Source organism: Arachis duranensis, chromosome 6 (assembly GCF_000817695.3).
Source record: "Arachis duranensis cultivar V14167 chromosome 6, aradu.V14167.gnm2.J7QH, whole genome shotgun sequence".
Taxonomy (NCBI): domain Eukaryota; kingdom Viridiplantae; phylum Streptophyta; class Magnoliopsida; order Fabales; family Fabaceae; genus Arachis; species Arachis duranensis.
In genome coordinates this window covers 80,425,221-80,445,903 of record NC_029777.3, presented here as the reverse complement: position 1 = coordinate 80,445,903, position 20,683 = coordinate 80,425,221, and the positions used below count along the sequence as shown (strand labels likewise).

At 38.2% G+C, this 20,683-nt stretch overlaps 2 protein-coding genes across 2 annotated transcripts; both read right to left on the bottom strand.

The window, feature by feature from the left end:
* Positions 1–14,441: 14,441 nt before the first annotated feature.
* LOC107494203 (protein FAR1-RELATED SEQUENCE 5-like) lies at positions 14,442–15,611 on the bottom strand. The gene has a single exon (XM_016115260.1). The coding sequence runs from the start codon at positions 15,609–15,611 to the stop codon at positions 14,442–14,444; it is 1,170 nt and encodes a 389-aa protein (XP_015970746.1).
* Positions 15,612–15,635: 24 nt separating this feature from the next.
* LOC107494204 (protein FAR1-RELATED SEQUENCE 5-like) lies at positions 15,636–16,640 on the bottom strand. The gene has a single exon (XM_016115261.1). It carries the CDS (start codon positions 16,638–16,640, stop codon positions 15,636–15,638), a length of 1,005 nt encoding a protein of 334 aa, XP_015970747.1.
* Between the last annotated feature and the right edge of the window lie 4,043 nt (positions 16,641–20,683).

Here is a 20,683-nt window from a genome sequence, read left to right as displayed (position 1 = left end):
TAGCTGGCCCATCAGGCACGAAACCTATTGGCTTCTACAAGAAGACATCGTCGAAGCCTGGTGGCACATTTTTCTAAGTACTGGAACTCTGAATACATTACTTCACTTAATGAATTAGATATGATTCACCCTTCATATCCGCTCGATTCACACGCTATCCACTCCGTACGGGTTCTTCTAACTCAGAATATCCCCTTCTTCGTCTGTGTTGGTGCCCTCACGAACAAATGGCCGAAGAAAACGCCAAAGGTGACGCCCTTAGGGTTATCAAAGCGGTAGGAGAGCCGTCGCGCCCCATGGTAGGTTAAAGATTCCATTTTTTTCTTGCGATTATTTGTCACTCTACTCTTCGCTTTTTGTTCTCTTTCTTACGCCGACTCCTCATGTGCCCTAATATGCAGCGTCTGCCATTACCGAATGGGCTCCTCCCCGAAGGTAGCAACCATCTCTACGTCACGGTCGCCGATGGGTCAAACCATACTTACAAGATTGCATGCAGCCCTAAGGGGTGGAAAGAGATCACTCTCGGCAGAGGATGGCAAAGGTTCTATCATGAATACAAGCTACAACCATCTAACATTCTGCTGTTCAAGCACAAGGGCAGAGACGACTTCAGCGTTCGCATCTTTCAGTCACCGGCTGTGGAAAGGACGTATGATACGTCCGGTGATGACTCCGCCGACGTCACACCCTCGAAGGTGGCAAAGAACCGTACACCCGTTACTGAAGCACCCTGGACTCGAACAGGGTGCATCAATGTCCCCAGGAGCGCAGCTGCAACTGAGGTGGAGCAGACATTTCAGTCTGAGCACCCCTTCTTCATCATGCACATCACAAAAAGGCTCTTAGGCATCCACTTCCTGGTAATGGCTTTCCCTCTCCATAATATATACACGTGTTTCTTTGTTAAATTTTGGGGACCAGATTATCTATTTTGTTCCCCTGCTGTTCCCTCTATTGAAAGTAATGTGGTGGCCTACCTGGTCCACATTAAGTGGTGTTCTTTTGTTGGTCCTTACTTTGTTGGCCAATGTGCCATTCTACGTGGTCCACATGTTGTGTCTTCTGCTTTTTCTTACTTGTTAATGGTTGGCTATCTGGTGGAGCAGTTGTTGACTTCAAATTCATTACAGAAAGTTGCTGGCAATGTCTGTTGTTGTTAAATACCTAAATTCCATTGTCTATGGAAACAAGCACCCAATTGCATGCTAGTTGTTCATTACGCCATCATCAGTAGTTGCGGTTTGTTTCAGTTTGACTTATGGCACATTGCATTCATGTTACAGCTGCCTTTAACTACATCTCCTTCTCCTTTTTGGTTTGAATTTCATTACAGATATATGTTGGTAATGTATGTTGTTCCTAAATTATTAGATTCCGTAGCTTACGGAAACAAGCACCCAATTGCATGCTAATTGTTCACAATGCCATGTTCAATAGTAGTCGTTTCAATCTGTTTGACTTCATGGACATTGCAGTCTTGTTACACACGCCCTTAACTACATCTCCTTCTCCAAATTGGTTTTCCCAGCCAAATGTCCCGCACTTTGGAGACGACGTCAACGATGATGTCATGGTCACTCTGAGATCGGGGGAGATTTCTGTTCGGGCCGTCTACGACAGATACGGAGGCAAAAGAAGGCGCAATTGTGGCACCATTAGCCAAAGGTGGGCGGATTTCTTGCGCAAGTGCAACATAGCTGAGCCCAAGCTGGCCGTGTTTGAGATCTCCAGTACCCACCCAGACGTCGAGCTGTTGGTCCAATTTGTTGATTTTGAATGAATCCAACTGGGTTGAACAACATGCTGACTATGTTATTTTGGATTGCCTATTCGGATTTGTCAAAAACTTTATGTGTTGTGTAGCGAATGCTGATGTGTTGCAACAGCTACACTTAAGTCTTTCTGTACATGATACAATGTTATGTCCTTTAACTAAGTAGTTTTGAGAAAATCTATGTTCCTTAGATTAGTTTACAATTTCAATAATAATAACTTTTAACTTCTTTTATCTTTTAAATTAAATAATAACTTTTAACTTCTTTTAGTAAATAGGCACCACCTTTTAGGCACGATAGCATTCACCAAAAAATAATTAACGGAGTAAATCCTATGAAAAATTCTATAACATACAATTCCTACAACACATTTCGCTTGCCACCAATATTCTTTCGCGTTGGTATTGTTAATGTAAAAGAAAAATCATTGGTCAAAGGTTTTACAATATACGTGTTCAAGTGGACACACGAAAACAATCTCCTCATGTCACATCCTTATATTTCCAATGCTCAAGTGGCTCCTAACGTCAATCCATTAACGGGATTTGATCCCAAATCCCTCCTCCTAGCAGGAGTCCGTGGGCCATCAATGACCATGGCTTTGCAAGCAAACTACGTCTGTACTCACATACCCTAGCTCCCATTCATGGAAAATAACTCTCATAGCGTTCACCAATGTAGTGGCCCAGGCCTTAAACGAACCCGAAACTATACAGGAGCAGGAGCCGTGGTAGTTGAAATTCATTACACGTCAACAGATACTGCTGTATCCACTTGCCTAATCTTACATGATCCGGAAAGGGCAAGTTTGTCGAATAACGGCAGACAAATCATTCAAATAAAAAATTTGATGTGACGTGATTGAAGAGACTAGACGCTGTTTTCATGCTTTTTGGGTGTTGTTATCGAAAATATCACTTTCAAAGCTTCCCCAGGAAGCCTTGATAACCCTACAAAAACATTATTTATGCTGAAAGGGGAGGAAGCAAAACCACTCAAAATTTCAATCCCCAAATCCTTCCACCGCCATAACCCCAGAATTACTAACTCAGCCACCCTTCTCCGGGCTCGATGGAGCCGAGCATGAATCAGTTCATATTTTTCGTTGTCACGAAGGGACACAACACGGGGGTATACGTCTCCTTCAAAGAAGCCAACAAGCAGATCGTCAACCACCCCGATCCGGAGTACACCGGTTTCAATAGTTACGTCCTCGCACTTCACGCCTATGAATCAAGGATGGAAACACTGCTGCCAGACAAAGAGGCCACTGCGGAAATTATGGCAGAAACTGGCACACTGGAATCACCGCCGCGGACACCCCGAACGCTCCCAACATTCGACGGATGCGTTGCATCTGTTGTTGGTGGTAAAGTTCTGATTTGCCTTTCCATGAATTAAACTATATTCACAATTAGCTTAATCACAACCAACGCATAGATTTATGAGCGAGCAAAGACATCCATGTTCAGCATATATTGTTTTCATTTATAGGAGTACCAATGATTCCAGCAGATGAGTGTGCGTCGCATAACTTCACCCTAAGCAACAGCATGGAGCTCTGGCTATTGATGTATTGCTACGACACTAAAATACCCACCCCTTGTTTCTTCCATGAGGAAAAATTCCACCGCGATCTCGGTCCTCTTTATGCATTCAATGTTATAATCCCTGGAAACCCGTTAGGACCAAACGTCTGGGCGAAAGGTCGGTACACGGTCCTGAAGGATGACGCGAGGGAGGACGTTGTGTTCAGCATGTTTTGGGTCCTTTTAGCAAACACGGGTAATGAGGTCAGAGACTTCAACTACCTTCGTGCTAAGTCTTTGCAGAGGGAAAACGCACATCTTCAGGAAGAGATAACGAGGCTGGAGTCTAAGATACACATGCTTGAATCTATTTGTGACAATAGCCTTGATTGCATCACCCCATAGATTGACGTTAAAATCATGGTAACTACCCAAACTACTAAACGTATCTTTGTTGCTTCTAATCCCTTGGTTTAATAATATTTGTTATTTCCGTGTCTCTTTGAGATGGTTCAGGTAGAGATGTAAAGACTTTTTGTTTGAAAAATTTTGTTTGTCATTATATATCTTCTGTGTCCTGACCAAATGAGACTGGGATACAGCTAAAACTGGTGGTTACTTTGATAATAGTTTTGTGAGCGTAAAAAGTCAAACGATCATGTTTTGAACCATAAAATAATCTTATCTATTTTTTTCGGCTTAAAATCGTATTAAAATCTCGTACATTACATGTTTTGGGTTGCAAAAAAGAACCTAATTTTGCTGATGTTTCATAATCTACGAATATGACAGAAATTTCGGCGAACAAGAATCGAATCTCATCTCCTACTCAGTATTCGATGTTGACTCATGTTCGACTAGAAGTAAACAACCTAATGCTAACTAAATGATAATTGAAAAGATAAAGCATTAAATAATAACAAATGACTTTGTGGGGACGTCAGTGTATACTTTACATCGATAGCGTTACCTAAGGCCAGGGTAGGTCAATGTAATTAATGAGAAAACCACAACAATCTTATGATCTGGTGCAACTGTGGTTTGATAATGAGACACATTTAAGTTAATGATAATAATTTGACGAAACAGATACAGCTACAAAAATGGATTATAAACTCAAAACTGATATAGGAAATGCAAAAGGCATAAACAAAAATTTAATTGTACAATGCAACGATGCAAGTAAGGCAAATAAACTACTAAATTCTATACCTACTCTTTGACACCTACCAGCCAAGAGAGCAAACAATGTCTTTTCCTTCCACTAAACAAAACACAAAATTCATGTTTTGTTTTCCATAGCAAAATGGTGACAGAATCACAAGAAAGAACCGAACGTGCACCTTCCAAGAATGAAAAAGAACAAAAAGCACTGATAAAAGTGAAAAGATTCCTCTTTTACCTATGTTACATACTAAAACTGAACAACCAAGCCAAAACACTGCAGAAAGATGCAACATTAGTCTTATGATAATAAACCTTTCAGTGCAAATAAGATAACAGAACAGAGCAAAAATTTCCGCCACAGCAAGATACACAATCTTAAGAAATGGATAGTAACGTTAAGTTCAATAAGTCTAGAGAGCAAGCATGGTTCTGTGTGAATTGAAAAGGCAAATAAGTCTAGAGAGCATCCATGGTGCTGTGTGATTTTTGAAGTTGGTGTATTTCAAAAGTGTGATGTATAATATAAATCGTTGCTTACGATTTGTATAACAAAAGAAATCGTTATTCACGAATTCATAAATCACATTTTTTTAATTAAAAAACTAAAATCGTGACTCATGATTTGTTATTTTTTTGTGTTATCTGAAATTGTAACTCACGATTTCTGTTAACTTTTTAAAATTTTTTGTCTTATTAGAATTCGTTACTCACGATTTCTTTTTATCCCATATCACTGCATTACACAAAAATATCATAATATTAATGAAAAGGTGCGTTCTTCGGTGCCTAAGTATTTTTGCCGAAATGTTGCCGAAAAGATGTGGTAAATTGTAATATTGACAAGTGGATATAAAATTGTCAGGCATAATAGTAGATTTTCTAGAGTTAATAAACGGCGTTAACTTGATTTTTTCATTCTATCTAACTGAGCTGCTGTTTACCCATCACCAACTTTTATTTGCTCCAGCAATTCTCCTGCTTTCTTTATTTGCTCCAGCAATGCTCCTCCTTTCTTATTAGTGACAAAACTTTTCATTATTATCATAATATTGATATATAATCAATTGATTTTAATTTTTTTTGTTTAATAAGTAAAAATCGTTATTTTCAAAATAAAATGAATTACTTAACATAATTTATATAATTATTATGCAATTTTTATTATGATTAACATCAAACGATTATTCCAAAGGACCACAATAAAATTATTTCAGAAAATTGTTCGTCATTTATCTTTTTTAAATGTTTTTTTTAATTGTCGATCATATTAAATTCTTATTCATAGTAATTAATTAAATTTTAAAGATAAAATTTTGGACAAACACGTATAAAGAATGAGAATTTCATGCTAACTAGAAGTATAAGAATAATTGAGACTTTTTCATTAGAGTTTGAAGCACTAATGAAGTACTTATAACTTGTTGTATGACTTTAGGAAACTAAAATTTAGTATTGTATTTAGTAGCCAAGAATTATAATTAAATTTTTAATTTTAAGACACAAATTTTTATTTCTGTTACTACTTTTAAAAAGTAGAGACACAAGAATTTGAAAAACCTAATGAAAATCTCGATCTTATAATTATCAGAACCGAACCGATAATTAACCTGATCATAAGATTAGGTCACTGGGTCAACTGGTGAGTCGCTAATTCACCTGGTTGACCTGGTCATAATTAGATAAAATCATAAAAATAAAATTATAAGTTAAAACTTAAAATATATGTTTTAACAAATATATTAATAACAATCAAATATCAATTCCTATATATAATTTATGATGCAAAAAAGATAATAAATTAATTATTAGTATAAAATACTTCTTTAATTTAAAAAAATAAAAGAGAGAAAAAAATTATAACACAATCAATATACTAAATTTGGTATCAATATGAATTCATGTTAAAAAAATAAAAAATGAAATTCATTGAAACTTAGCATATAATTATCTTTCGTTGTATATGTTAATGAAGAATGTGTTGGCAGAGTGGTATAAGAGGGGGAGTGGATCCTCATCAGTGAAGAAAAAACTGGATGGTGTCAATTGTGATCTCTTACTCTTTATTATTCTCTCTCTTATATTTAATTTTGATCCCACTTATAAAGTTAATGGTGAGAGATCATACTGCATTTCTTCAAATATTAAAAAAACTGGAAAAGTTCAAGTGTTAAAAAAACTGGATAGGATCCATTTTCGTATAAGAGGGGACCTTGCATGCATTAGGTTCCCTGTTCCAACCATTCTTCAAGGTTTTCTGGACAGCGGAGCTCCTACGGTGGTTCGCAGCCCGCGAGTGCATCCATGGACTCGCACGGGTCAACAGCGGTTTAGACACGAACCGACCAGTTTTAAAGGGATTTGACCACCGTTGATCGAGTCATTTGCGTTTCCGGTTCATAGCATCAACCGAACCAACCAAACTACCAGTTCACTAGTTTTCCGGTCGAATCGGCCGGTCCGGTTCGGTTCTGATAACTATGCCTCGGCCTTGTCACCGCCTGCAGGACCACCACAACCTTGTAATTCCTGTGTTATTGCTTTTGTCAACTCGTTCTTACCAGCTCTATTAAATAGAAGCAGTCAGCAACTCGCTTAGGTGCGTGTCCCATTGTCCAAATCTCTAACCACTCAAATATAGTCCAAATTATAACTTAAAGTAAAACGAACAAACATTCCAAATACAGGCACAAAAATAACACCCTGAATTCAAGTATCACCTTAAAGCTAATAGTTCGCTGGGTCAATATACCCCGTCCGACCAAAACCCGCCAAAACGCATGGATTATGCGGTGTAGGTTAGGTGGACTCTTTTAGTATAGTGATCTCAAATTTTTAACTCAGCCTACCTTTTTGGCGAGTTTTGCGAGCCGATCCGAGGAATTTTTGCTTGTTTCTCACCCCTAAGTTAGGGTTCTTTGTTTTTTATTTTTTCATTTAAACAGTTATGGTAACTTAGTCATTTTATGTATTTTCAATCTCTTTTTTTATTTTGAACCAAATAAAATACTGAGATATAATTCAGTCATGTACATCCTACGCCAAACACAACACATACACTTAATTAAATTTCTATCTCTAAGTTTCAGTCTCTTTTTCAAACGCTATTTTAAAGTGTCACTTTTTTACATCACCTTCTTCACAATACTAATTAATTTCTAATTGTCAAATACATGTTTAAAAATATTTAAATTCAACACTTTAATTTTCAGTAGATTTTTATTTACTAAAAATAATATTTAAAATTTATTTTCATCCTTAACAAACTTTCAATAAGTTTTATTATAAAACAATAAAAAAAACTATTATAAATTTTATTATTATTGTCGATCTTGTTAATAATACATTTTATTATTATTTCAATCACTGTAAAATAAATATTTATCTTTTTTATTATTTTCAATATTCTCTTTTATAATTGTAATTCTCGTATACTATGTTTTAGTGTAATTTTTTATAATATAGATTATGATTCCATTAAAAAAGATAAATGAAATAAAAAATTAATCATAGATAATAATAAAATCATAAATGTTGGATTCCAAATTAATATTAAGAATAAGATTACTGAGAATACTAGGATAAGAATATGATATAAAAAAATACTAAAGTAACATTCTTACGTTAATACTTAAAAAATGTAACATATTTCATTAAATAAAAGCATAATATAAAAAAAATTTAATTGATGTCCATTTTAGTAATTTGTTATCAAAAAGTGATTTTCAATGGTATAAGCCAAACAACATTTATTTTACTTTAATCCATTTTGATACAAAAATAACCAAGCATTAATCACTTTAACACAAACTTACTTTTGATCAAAATCAAGTTTGCAAAATCAATTTTATGCAAACTCACGTTTGCACACTGTAATCCAAAGACACACAATATCATGAAACCGTGAAAAGTTTATTTATGATTATAGTGAATACTTCTATTTGGAATTGAATTAATATTACACCTTGTCAAATGGTTAATGTAGACTAAAATTAACTTTAATTTCAGTTACATTATCTATGAAATTGTCATGCATCAAGGGAATCTCTTCGTTCCATACATGTAACTAACGGAGGGTTTATTTGTGTGTTATCCACCCGTTGAAAATTCCAACCTCTAAAAGGCATGACTACTCATTTCTTTACAAATACAACGGATACAAGGAGTATAATGTGAACAATAAGGAGTATTTCCACATGGATTGTCATGGAGTTGGTAGCACAGAACTAGGTGGGTCAACCTGAAAGGGTCACATCAATCAATTTTGGCACCCACGCTTCACTCAAGGCATCTCTATAAAATCAAATCTTAGCTGAAGCAAGAGGGGAACACAGAAGCTAAAGGACGCCTAACACCGGTACTCCTACCAATTAGCAAAGGCACACATTACCCTCAAACAGCAAATGGCGAGAACGGACGACTATGAGCATCAGCTGGAAGACTCCAGGAGCCTGACACCAATGATGCGTTAGTTACACTTTCTTTACTGTATATTGCTTCTCCGCTGTGGGTCTTTAGAAGCTCACACCTTCTTCGGCCTAAACGGGTTGTTATAATATTGTCTTTGTTCCTGTTTATGCAGTTTGTGTAATTTACTAAAAATTTTGACCTTGTCTTCCAGTGTTGTACTCACGATAGATATGGGAACCGTTTGAGGCGTCTCGATCGCAGATGGAACGTCGACGCTTAATCTAGAGCTAATGATGAACGTGGTACGAATGACACTTCCCTTTATTGTTCTAGCATGTTACCTTTGTTCGAAACGTGACGTGGTTATTTTTTTCTAATTCAATTTTCGTTACAGAGCCCTAATGGTGGTCAGGGAGAAAACCTAACTGAAGATCCGAAGCCCCAACATGATGGACTACTGCTCCTCGCAGTGAAGTTGCTGGAGGTACGTGACCCAATTAATTTTTCAAGAAGCATTAATCACACTATTTACGAAGAGAGATTCATGAAATGTGCTTGGGTTTGGAACAAAGGCAGCACCTTTCGTAACAAATATTTAACATGCCCTGTGTTGCTGAACATGTGGTGATCCCTTTTTCGTCCACACTTTTTTATTTCAATTGTATGACTCAAGCAACAATTTTTTTCCACGTCACCATGTCTTACCAATCCCACCTTTGACCCATTCTAACATGATGGTTAGCTTCATAACTGGTATTGAGATGTGATATTCTTTGTTGTTTGTATTTTTTGGTTTGTTGACTGAGTACACAGAAGATCGATGCTCGGACAGTAGCTTTGGAGGATCGCATGTCGGCACTGGAGCGACCCATGTACCAGACAGGTAAGTCCGTTACTGAGATCCAGTCACTACTGACCACCCAAGGGGGGAGTCCAACTGCAGCAGCCACTATACCATCCACAGCTGCCGCGACAATGCCTAGTGAGGGTTACCTCTGTACTGAAACCAACATAATAGGCCAAAGGCAAAGTATAGCAGCAATTACTAACGATATTGGACCACCAGCAGAAACACAGAAAAGCTTGGAGAAAGGAAAGGGGTTGGCGATGTCGAATGTTATTTCGTCGCTAGACATAATCGTGCCGAACTCTCCTGGTTTTGAAGACAATGTCATCATAGACGAGGCACGGTCAACTCCTCGCCCTATTAAGGGCATGAACAGTTCAGGCCTGCCAAAGCGAACCCTTGCGCAGTACTGGTGCTCTGGTGTGCCTAAAAGGACCACCAACTTTGGGACCATTACAGATGACTCACTTGACGGAGTTTGTGAAAAAGTTAGTTACAGCCTTGATAGCTTCACTAACAGCCTCCGTTTCTCTTTTAAATATATGACTAACAAATGATACTTGTGCTGTGCAGATTTTCAGGGACCTACCCAGCATGTCTAAGCTTGAGTGCACAACAAAAGTGTGTGAGATGTTCTCTCTGCCAGAAACATGTGGCATTCCACTGAAAATTCCAAAATTGGAGCTAATCGATTCTAACCATATCTTCGGGGATGAACAGCCGGATTGTAGGAAGCTCGCAACCACTCCCCAGAATTGCCTGGCGAATGTTAATGTTTCTTCTATAGGGGGTGGGAGTGCATTCAAATCGTATGGAATGGTGAACGTAATGGACTCTCCCGTGTTATTAATTCCACTGGCAAGACTTCCCACCATTCAATGCTTAATATATAACTCATTAGGCAATTAATTTCTTAGTACCATATTTCCGGTGACTACCTAACATTGTATTGGTTTTTTGTTAAGGGATTCCAAATGGTTTTCAGGCCAACCGTCCACATGGACCTCACAGTGGACGAATGCAAGATTGCTGCTTACATTTATTGAAAAAATGATCAATATTTGTAGGGATAATTTGTGGTTATTCAAATCTTTAGAATGTCCCTAATATTTATTCGTAGATAACGTTGTAATGGAACTGATTCTTGTTTCCTAAATACCAGGGAAATGCTGTTCAAGTTCTCAACATTGGAAGTACCAAGAGCAGGATTCCACTCGTTATCGCCAGTTTATATGCCCAATGTTGACGTGAGTTTAATTCGACTGTGCCGTTAATATTAGAAATATGATATACATAAGAATGCTCACACATTTGTTTTCCTTTGTGCACAGATTATGAACATAATCCTTATGAGCGCGTCCATGCGAGCCTACTGCGTTCTGCCACCTCGTGTTTGGTACACACCTTCCGTGTTTGCTGATGACGTCCTAGCTATGAGGCAATTCGAGGTCATTAGAAGAAAATACATGAACAGATGGATGCCGGGAACTAGTCGTCTCGAACATGTTGTTAACGTAACCCTTAACTCCACATTTGCACCTTTTTCTTTTAACTTATAACCTATCATTGATCTTTCTGTGTTGACAGGTTTTGGTCCCCATGTGCGAACCAACATACACCTGGTTCCTGATGGTGGTGGACGTTAAGCATGGGAGGGTGTACTACCTAGATGTGACAAGAGCTCCGGAGCACAAGGAGCAGACGGAACGCAACATGCAAACCATTGTGAGTGTAATAGAATTTGTACAGCACTATACCTCCCTGCAATAGTCCATAAGTTTTACAGTTCTGAAATTCGGTGCCATGTGACAACTCTGCTTTTCTTGCATGCAGCTACTAATGCTAGGCCAATTTTTCAAGCTGGAATCTAACATGCTAAGCTTTTCCCATGTTAGTGCTGATTCGACCACTTGGGGACCAATTAAGTATCCTGATGGAGTCCCAAGTTACCCGGAATGGTAATTCTTTATTCTTAACGTGTAATCTGTCGAACTCCGAAAGGATTTGTGATTGAAATGCCATGTTCCGAATTTGCAGCAACGATTCATGTTTGTGGATTTTGAACTGGATCCAAACAGAGGGCAAATTCAAAATTTCCAACCTTCCTTGGCAGGTTCGTGAACCCTTATCTTATCATGCTGTCTCTCTATTCAGGAGTAGATGCATTTTTACTGTTTCTGTTCGTTACAAGCAGATGGACCCGCTAAAATTAAGGATGAAAACCGCAACAAAGATTGTCCTTTTGGATTGTAACGAGGTAAGGGCAACAATGGTCTCGAAGGCAGATGCAGCGTGGAGGAAGCTTATTCGCATTAAGGAGTGAAAAATTTTCCAAATTTGGCCAAAAGCCACAATTCTAGTGCATTTTGTTATAGATTAACGTTTGATTAGATGCCAGAAACTGTTTTCTAAGTAGAAATCGTATTAGTAGTTTCGCTAACTTCTATTTGGTATTGTGTAGTATATGTATGTCTGCTTCTATATGTGTATGATGGCCACTTTTGTGTGTGGATACTAGTGGTCCTGTCGGCAGACTAGAGCACAATATCCACACCCCCCAACTTACGCCAACTGTCATTGAAAGGGGGTATATGGCCAATACGTATTTGTAGCTAGGTTGTGGCATTTTGCTTGCCCGTGATGGCATATATGTCTGGCTTATTTTGCTTGGAAAACTATGTGAACCATATGAAGTTTATTAATGAATGAAGTTATAGCTAGTTTAAAAGTATCCTTAAAAGTAATAGCAGGACCTGTCCCCACTTTCCGTTTGTTACATGGTGATTGAACAAGAAAAGGGATAAAATCTTTCAGTTGATTTTGGTCATGTTAATTAAGATAAGCTATAAGAATGATATCTAATTGTTGGTATAGAATCTGTGCAGCAATATTATGGTATGGTATGAATTGAAAATCAATAAAAGATTTTGGGCATAAAATTTAGTTGTAATTTTAAATTGTAAAGTAACTCGTTGAGAATAAGAATTTGTTTATTGTGGTATAACCTAAAACTTGTTTGTAAAATATTCTAAAATTTTCACTCGTTCATTTTTACAAGACAGCATACTTAGCAGTATTCATTATATCAATAATATTTAGGAAACAATAAAGATTAGTTTACTATAAATAATGATAGCTTATTTTGTTTAATAAAATAAAAAATTAAATTTAAGCTATGTTAGATTAAAGATTTTTTGTTCTCATAAAGAAAAAAAACTCTTACATTTCAATTTCATTGCTTAGAAACTATAGCTTTTGGATTTAGCGAAGATTTGATAATGCTAACAGCGTTGAATGGGCTTGATTATTTTTGAATCTTACAAATATAAATTTTTGAAACCAATTAAAATAAAATTTAAGATTATTTATGTTAGCGAAAAGAAAAAAATTGTAATTATGAGAATATTTTCATATAAAGAATTGTTTTATTATACATGTATAAATACATATAATTACAATTAAGAATATGGATATTTGTATTCCTGGACCAATGAAACACCGATCATGAGGTTACTGGACAAACGTGAAACGGTTTACCAGTTTTCACGTTGAAGATATAAATATCAATCAACCCAAATAGGTGCAAAGGCTTGTCCTTCATGCAAGTTTAGTGTAACTTTTGGGGTAATATGGGAACACATCACGGTTTACATACCCTAAATCAATAGCTTCATGCATCAATTCTCAACGCAGAACGTCAAAATCATTGGGTAACTGCACATAAAATCCAATTAATCGCCATAATCCCGTCCATAATGGAATTTATAATTCGAATCCACAAGGGAACTTGTGTTCATACCAATAAAAGGGAGTAGGAGCAGAATCTAACATTGTAGCCATTAAATAACATAGAAATTAGAGTTAGCAGTTTATTAATAACAATATACCGATATGCAAACATAAGAACTCAGATAAAAATCGGTTTCAGGCTAACATGTTGTCGTTAACATCATAGTTGGAATAACAGCTCACAACTCAGCCGACCGTCGTCATGGGTCTCCAAGCGAAAATTGTTCCCATTTGTCGCTTCCAGCTTCACATGCATTTTTAGGCTGACATTTATCTGGGACAATGATGGGTACCTGTTGCATTAACAAGAACATCAAACCACACACCTGTTAACACCAACATTATGCAATGATAACGGATCGGCTTGCAGCATGAACATTGTAGTGGCTAAATCATGCTTATGCACACAATAATTAGCATGAACGATTTGGAAAGATTCTGCATTAAGAAAAGCCCAGAAGTATGTTGTGAGTCTATTTTTATTACGACGAGGACTTCTTCTTCCCCATCGTTAAGACCATAGCATATGCCGGCAAAACAAGTTACATGTTAACATACAGTTCAATGGGAAACAAAAATTAACACATCAAGAATGCCCTACGTGCATTAATCACTACGTGTATTTTATTTACCCACAGACTTATTTTCTAATTTTTTGACAAAAAGACATTGAGACACATAATAATGAAATAACTACTGCTGCTCCAAAACAGCATTTAGTTTAGTTCAAAGATTTCAATGGCATTAATATTGAACCGTTCGATGGAGTTAGTTTTATTGGTCACGTCACATACTAAATAGTCCATGTAGGAATAAGTTAGGTGGTAACCTTTGATCGCTTGCGTTTATTTCTCCCAGCATCTGATTCTTTGTTACTCGTTGAAGGTTGCGCGCCTCCGTTGGGGAATCTAGTCCTCCGGTGCCCTAGCTTCCCGCATGTGCTGCACTTTTTTTGGTTTTCGGTGCAGAACCGCCTGGTTGACTCATCCGACCCGTGCCTTTTGTTTTAACACGAATTGGGTCCTTCACCCCGCAATCATTTGCTGTTGTGATATCATCCGTAGATGGTCTTAGGCCGTACTTTATTTCAAGGAAGAGAGCATCGCTCATTAGCTTCTTTGAGTAAAGCTTGAAGTCTTCATCACTTATGCAAGCAACGCGGCCTAAACGCTTACATAGCTGGGAGAAAGCACCCAATTGTGTCCTATAGGTCACACTTGGGTCAGCAGTGTGTTGCTCAACACAATGGTTATGGATCTCCAATTTGGCTGCCTTAGACCACCTACGCAGCACAAGGCTTTCAGGGATTTCCACCAAGTCAAGCCTAACACACACAGAAAGGATATGCACACAGGGAATACCAAACGACTCCATACGCATGCAGGTGCAACTAAATCTGTTCGAGATATGGTCCCTATAAACCTTCCAATTCATCTCAGGCCTCCGATACTTCTGGAGAGTATATGCATGAGGGTTGTCAGTGTCATTAAATTCACATATTCTAACACGAACACACCGTTTCAGGCTATCCCGTAATCTGAGAAACATTTTGCGGGTGAACATAGTCCATCCAAACTTTTCCAGCTCAATAAACTCTGTTTGTAGCACAGGTGTTCCGTACCATGAACGAAAGTCTAGCTCGTCCTCGGTGTCACGCAGAAAATCCACACACCTTTGAAAATTTCTGACAAATTCTAACACCACGTACCTGCTCTCAACAAACCTCTCTAGTTTGGCATGTAGTGACTCGCACCTAGAGGTTGTCTGTACTCCAGCAAAAAATCTACCATGAATGTATGCGGTTGCCCAAGCGTGCTTTTTGGTGTACAAGTCCTTAACCCACTCAACCTCCCTAACACCACACTCATTGACCATTGACTCCCAATGCGTTTCGAACTCATCGATTTCCATATCTGCCAGCATGCAGTGTCTAAACATTTGTGTGAATCTCGGGTCGCTTATGTTAGCAGTCGCGTTCCTCAGCAGATGCCAGACACACAACCGATGATGTTCGTCAGGAAATACGAACTGGATTGCTATCCGCATGGCCGGGTCGCCATCTGTTATGACTGACTGCGGTGCCTTACCTTGCATGCATTCCAGAAACTGGCGAAGAACCTAAATATATGACTCCTGCGATTCGCATGAGACCATTGCTGTTCCGAATACGCATGTCTGGTTGTGGTGGTTTACTCTGGAAAAGACTACAACGGGTAGGTTGTACTTGTTGCGGCCATAGGTAGCGTCGAATGCTAGCACATCGCCGAATATCCCATAATCTTCCTGACAACGACCATCGCTCCAAAACAAGTTGCATAGGTGTTGCCTTGCCCCCAACTTGTACCGCCAAAACATTTTCCCATCCATGCGTGCCAGACCTTCCAAGTACCTAATAGCTGCACTTACGTCTCCGCCTTGCAGACCTCTCTGTTTCCGTATCTCATTATACATATCTTGCTTTGTGAATGTTACCAGATTAAAGCCCCCTAGTTGTGCTGCGAAAGACTCATAAATCTTAGGTATGCTAATTCCAATCTCCCTCATGCTTGTTAGCTGAGCAACTTCTACCTCAGATATCTTCCTGTGTGACCGCAGATAATCAACAAGCTTCCCATACGCAAGTTCCTGGTTATGCTCCTCGACAAAACGCGAGACATACCACCTACCACTACCGTCTTTCCTCTTTATCCTCATCTCCGCCATGCATCCGCATCGGGTTACTACCTTGTGCTCCCTTTTGCGATCAACATTTTCCAACCATTTCTTCTCTCGAAATCCTTGCCTATTACAAACAAACGTGTACCACACTATCTCTCCGGCAGTGTTTCTAACCGTCTTGTCTCGCCTTGATGCAAAGCCCTTTAGTTGGCTGTAATTGTTATAGAAGCCGTTTGCCTCCTGAGGTGAAGAAAACTCCATTTCAAGAACATCTTCTACTCGCAACCCATCCAAACCCAAAAAAAGGGGCAACATTGAAGCCCACCTTCCTTCCCAATCGGATAACTCACCATCTTCCTCCACTCTCGTATCATACATTGTGTCTTGGAAGAATAAGACAAACATTTCGCTACCAGCTGGCATTATGTGGAATGTGTTCTGTTTAAATATTGCATATCCATGCATATTAACACTAAATAACATCAAAGCCTTGCATTTTAAATTACTTTCAAAGTATATTTTGCAAATGCAATGTTCATATTCTCTAATATGGTTATTAATTCAACCCTGAAAACTTCAACTGAAAAACTCCTTTGAGGATTATTAATTTAATTTAACAAACATTATCATGTTATAATTTAACATATAGTTTACCCAATCATCATAATGGTTGGCCACTACAACATGTTAATGCCAATCTATTTAATAAAGGATTTGCTTGTCGAGACTCATTATCACAGATGCAAGTGGTGCATATTTCTTTAAAATGTGAAACTTCAAAACTGCAAACTTAACAAATACTACAGCCACGGCTAACTTAACAAAAAAACACAAATCTAGCATTTCTTCTACGCATCAGACTCGTCACATCATAGTCACCACATAGAATATAAGTTCTCAAAACATAACCCTCACACCTGCTAAGAGTACAACCAACTGCATGAACAATACCACCGAAATGGTGTAACAGACCATTCCCATCCAATTCGATCCCACTCACACTCTATAAATACAGATTGGCACGTATACCCGTCGTACCTGTGGATTCGACACACCAGCATTGCCCTCCATCCAGTAATCCGCAAGAGGCTCATTCCACATACACGCATCCTTGCAAAACTTGCTACTTGATGCTATTATTACCTGAAAGCCAAACATGTCAAACTATACTAAACAATAAACTAGGGTTTGCACAAACTTCTTTGCCACAGTTACTATAATCAACTTGCCCGCCTCGAAACTGTCTCACCCGATCAATGAAAAAATATGCCACTTACATAGATCAAAAACCCTTACTTTACCACCTCATCTACTATCCAACATGCTTCCAACATCCTCACAGCCTCCACTTGCCTACTACATACACAAACTTCCAAAAACACCACATGCATTACAACTACGACACAAAGAAGCAAACACATTCACCATTACCTCCTAACATTGCTACCAATACAGGTACAAACCAATTTGTAACAAAATAAATACCGAAAGCTTTTACACAAAAAAACAAATTGTATAATGCATTATTTGGAGCAGCAAATTCAAGGGTTTCTCACGGGATTAAGCAACAAACTCAATTACCTCAACTTTTTTCAGAACACAATTTATGCTCAACCATCTCATTAGATCGAGAATGCGGTTAAACCAACATTAACATATCACACAAATTTTCAACAAGATCATATAATATTTTTCAGAATTTTCAAGAATAACAACAACATCAAATTAGAGTAGTAAAAAATCCATTATTTCAGTGACAGCTTAAACTTTCAACAACAATGTCACGATGGAGAAATTAAATTGAAAACAAATTGGAAATTGGCAGAATGAGTCTCAAACATTGACGGACTTACACAGGGCGATGGGAACACCACGTCTACTCATATGCTTACCAAGAACTTCAACTCAAACCAACAAATTAAGGCCACTATCATTTTGACCAACATATTTAATTATAATAACTTTCAACTGCAAAAACATCATCCATTTCAACTAACACATAACATTACTTCAACAACAACAAAAACATTCACCAACAGATTCAATATAGGTAAATGAAATCAAAAAATATTTTTAAATAAATTAACATTGCCAAGGGACGCTTACTTGCCCAGATGGCTACTGACGGTGATCGTTGATGAGAAACTAAACTGATGGGATAAGCAAAATGACAACAACAGCAGGAAGGCAGCGACTGACCTTCAGAGCGTCACGCCCTACCGCGACGAGCTTCAGCGACCACTGGTGGCCCACGACCTTCACTCCAAATAAGTTTGTTCCCAGGTAAGACCTAACCAATCCGTAGACGCCGACACGGGTTGCATGCAAAACCGGAAGCCACAGTGATTGAAGTTACTCAGAACTGACGCTTGAAGCAATGACAGATCAACCACCACCAGCGACAGAGAGCCACAACCTTCACGCCTTAACGAGTTTCGGTTCCACAAGCTGCGTTCCTACTACAATGATGAACAACCTCTCCGAAATACGCACACAGAGAACAAACACGATGACTGTTGACCACACCACCGAAGCCTAGACGATTGGGTGCTTACCGTCACATTAGGGCACTGGGGGTTTACAAAACGCCTGCATTTTTCAATTTTTACCAGGTCATACGCAATCCAAGCCACTTCCAACAACCTCAGCCTTTCCAAGCGCCAACTACAGCAACACATTTCGCACAACACCACATACATTAAAGATACGGCACCAACATGCAAACAAACTAAACCTATCCTGCACACATTCCTATCACGTCCCTTTAACGAAAAAATATCCAACGAATAACACACATAATACATCACATTAACAGCAATATCTCAAACTCAACCTGTATATCTTCATACCCCAATTTCAGAGCTATACCAAAGTCTGAGAAAATCATAAACAACAATTTAACAGCAAAAAAGGATTTACCCTACTGGGTGTATCTACAGCCACAAATTGATGGGTCACACACAACTTTGGCCGACAAACACAATGCGGTTCTGTTTTTCACCATCAATAAAAAATTGGTTTCGGATATACCAATCTAGGTACAACTAGAACTCAAACCAACAAATTCACCTCATTATAATTTTCAGTAACAAATTTAACTATCATAACATTCAACCACAAAAAAATTACCAAATTCAACTAACACATATCATGACTCCATCAACAAATTAAACAATCATGAATATTTTCAACTTTCAGGGATGGAATTCAAACTAACTAAAAAATGTTCGCATAAGGATACTCACCTGCAAAGGACCCTACTGACGGCGGGAGTACAACACCTACTGAACTGATGCTACAAGTAACAACACATCACCTACCACCACCCAAAGCACCCATTGCTGGTTTTGTGAAAATCTACTACCGGGTAAGCCACCGCACGAACGCTGTGCCTGACCTTTGGACTCTAACAACCTACCGCGACAAGCTTGGATCGCCTTCAGCCACTCACGAACTCGACTGACATACGACGCGTCCCCACGTCATAAGTAAGCAATCTGTAGGACCCCACAACGGTTGCATGCGACAAGGACGGCCGACCTCATACCGGCGACACAGCTTCAGTGACACCGTGTCAGGTAAGCCACAGAGACAAGAGAGAGGAATTGGGGTTCAGGCTAGCCTCCAACACTGCACGGGTGGCTACTTACCGTCAACATGAGCACTTGGGTTTTTCAAAACGACATCGTTATGAAAATCTTTGCAAAATATCTATTAACCTGGCCCCACCAACCCTCCGTTCTTCATTTTTATAACGGACTACACTTCCTGCATCACCAACCCATCATTATTCCAACAATACCAACAAGGACACTAAGGCCCACACTAAACAAACCCTTCTACAATATTACACAACCATAGATTGCTACAATTTCCCTCTTCTTAGGCCCATTACCTCCCTGACAAAAAAAAAATTCTAATAAAGCCCAACGGCACTAGCATGTAAACCAGCTGACTTAGATGCAATTTGGCTTGATTTTAACTTCAAGCTGATCACACGTTAATGCCCCTGTGGTCACTTTTCATTTTTTTCCTGGGACAGTATCGATATTACACATGATGCTACACGACAAACCTTAAAAAGGCTACCTGACCGTACCTGGATCATCGAAGAACCAGTAAAGGTGACTGGAGTATTGAAAAACTTTCCTATTTGTATTATCAAAAGAGTTGTGAAACAAGTGTACAAACAGAATATGATTAAAGACAATCTCTATTCACAATAACTGACGTATTTCATATGTTACATCAATATTATGTGATGATGATATATAAAATAGATCAATGCTACAGTAAAAAAAAAACAATTTTTTTTTACATCTGAAAAACTTATGTATTCAAAATCTGAGTTTGATACCTGTTTGCTAAAAGTGGAATACATGCAGCAAGTCTCTGATTTTTTCTGACTACTACAAATATGTCAGAATTTGTTCCCTAAAATAATTAAGTATAGTTTCATTATTTAACGTCTAATTTAATTTGTGGACCTTTTTTTGGTAGAAATGAAT

What these genes read in the sequence shown, in the direction of transcription:
- LOC107494204 (XM_016115261.1), bottom strand. Translation starts at nt 16,640, where the DNA reads ATGCATGGATATGCAATATTTAAACAGAACACATTCCACATAATGCCA.
- LOC107494203 (XM_016115260.1), bottom strand. Translation starts at nt 15,611, where the DNA reads ATGCAAGGTAAGGCACCGCAGTCAGTCATAACAGATGGCGACCCGGCC.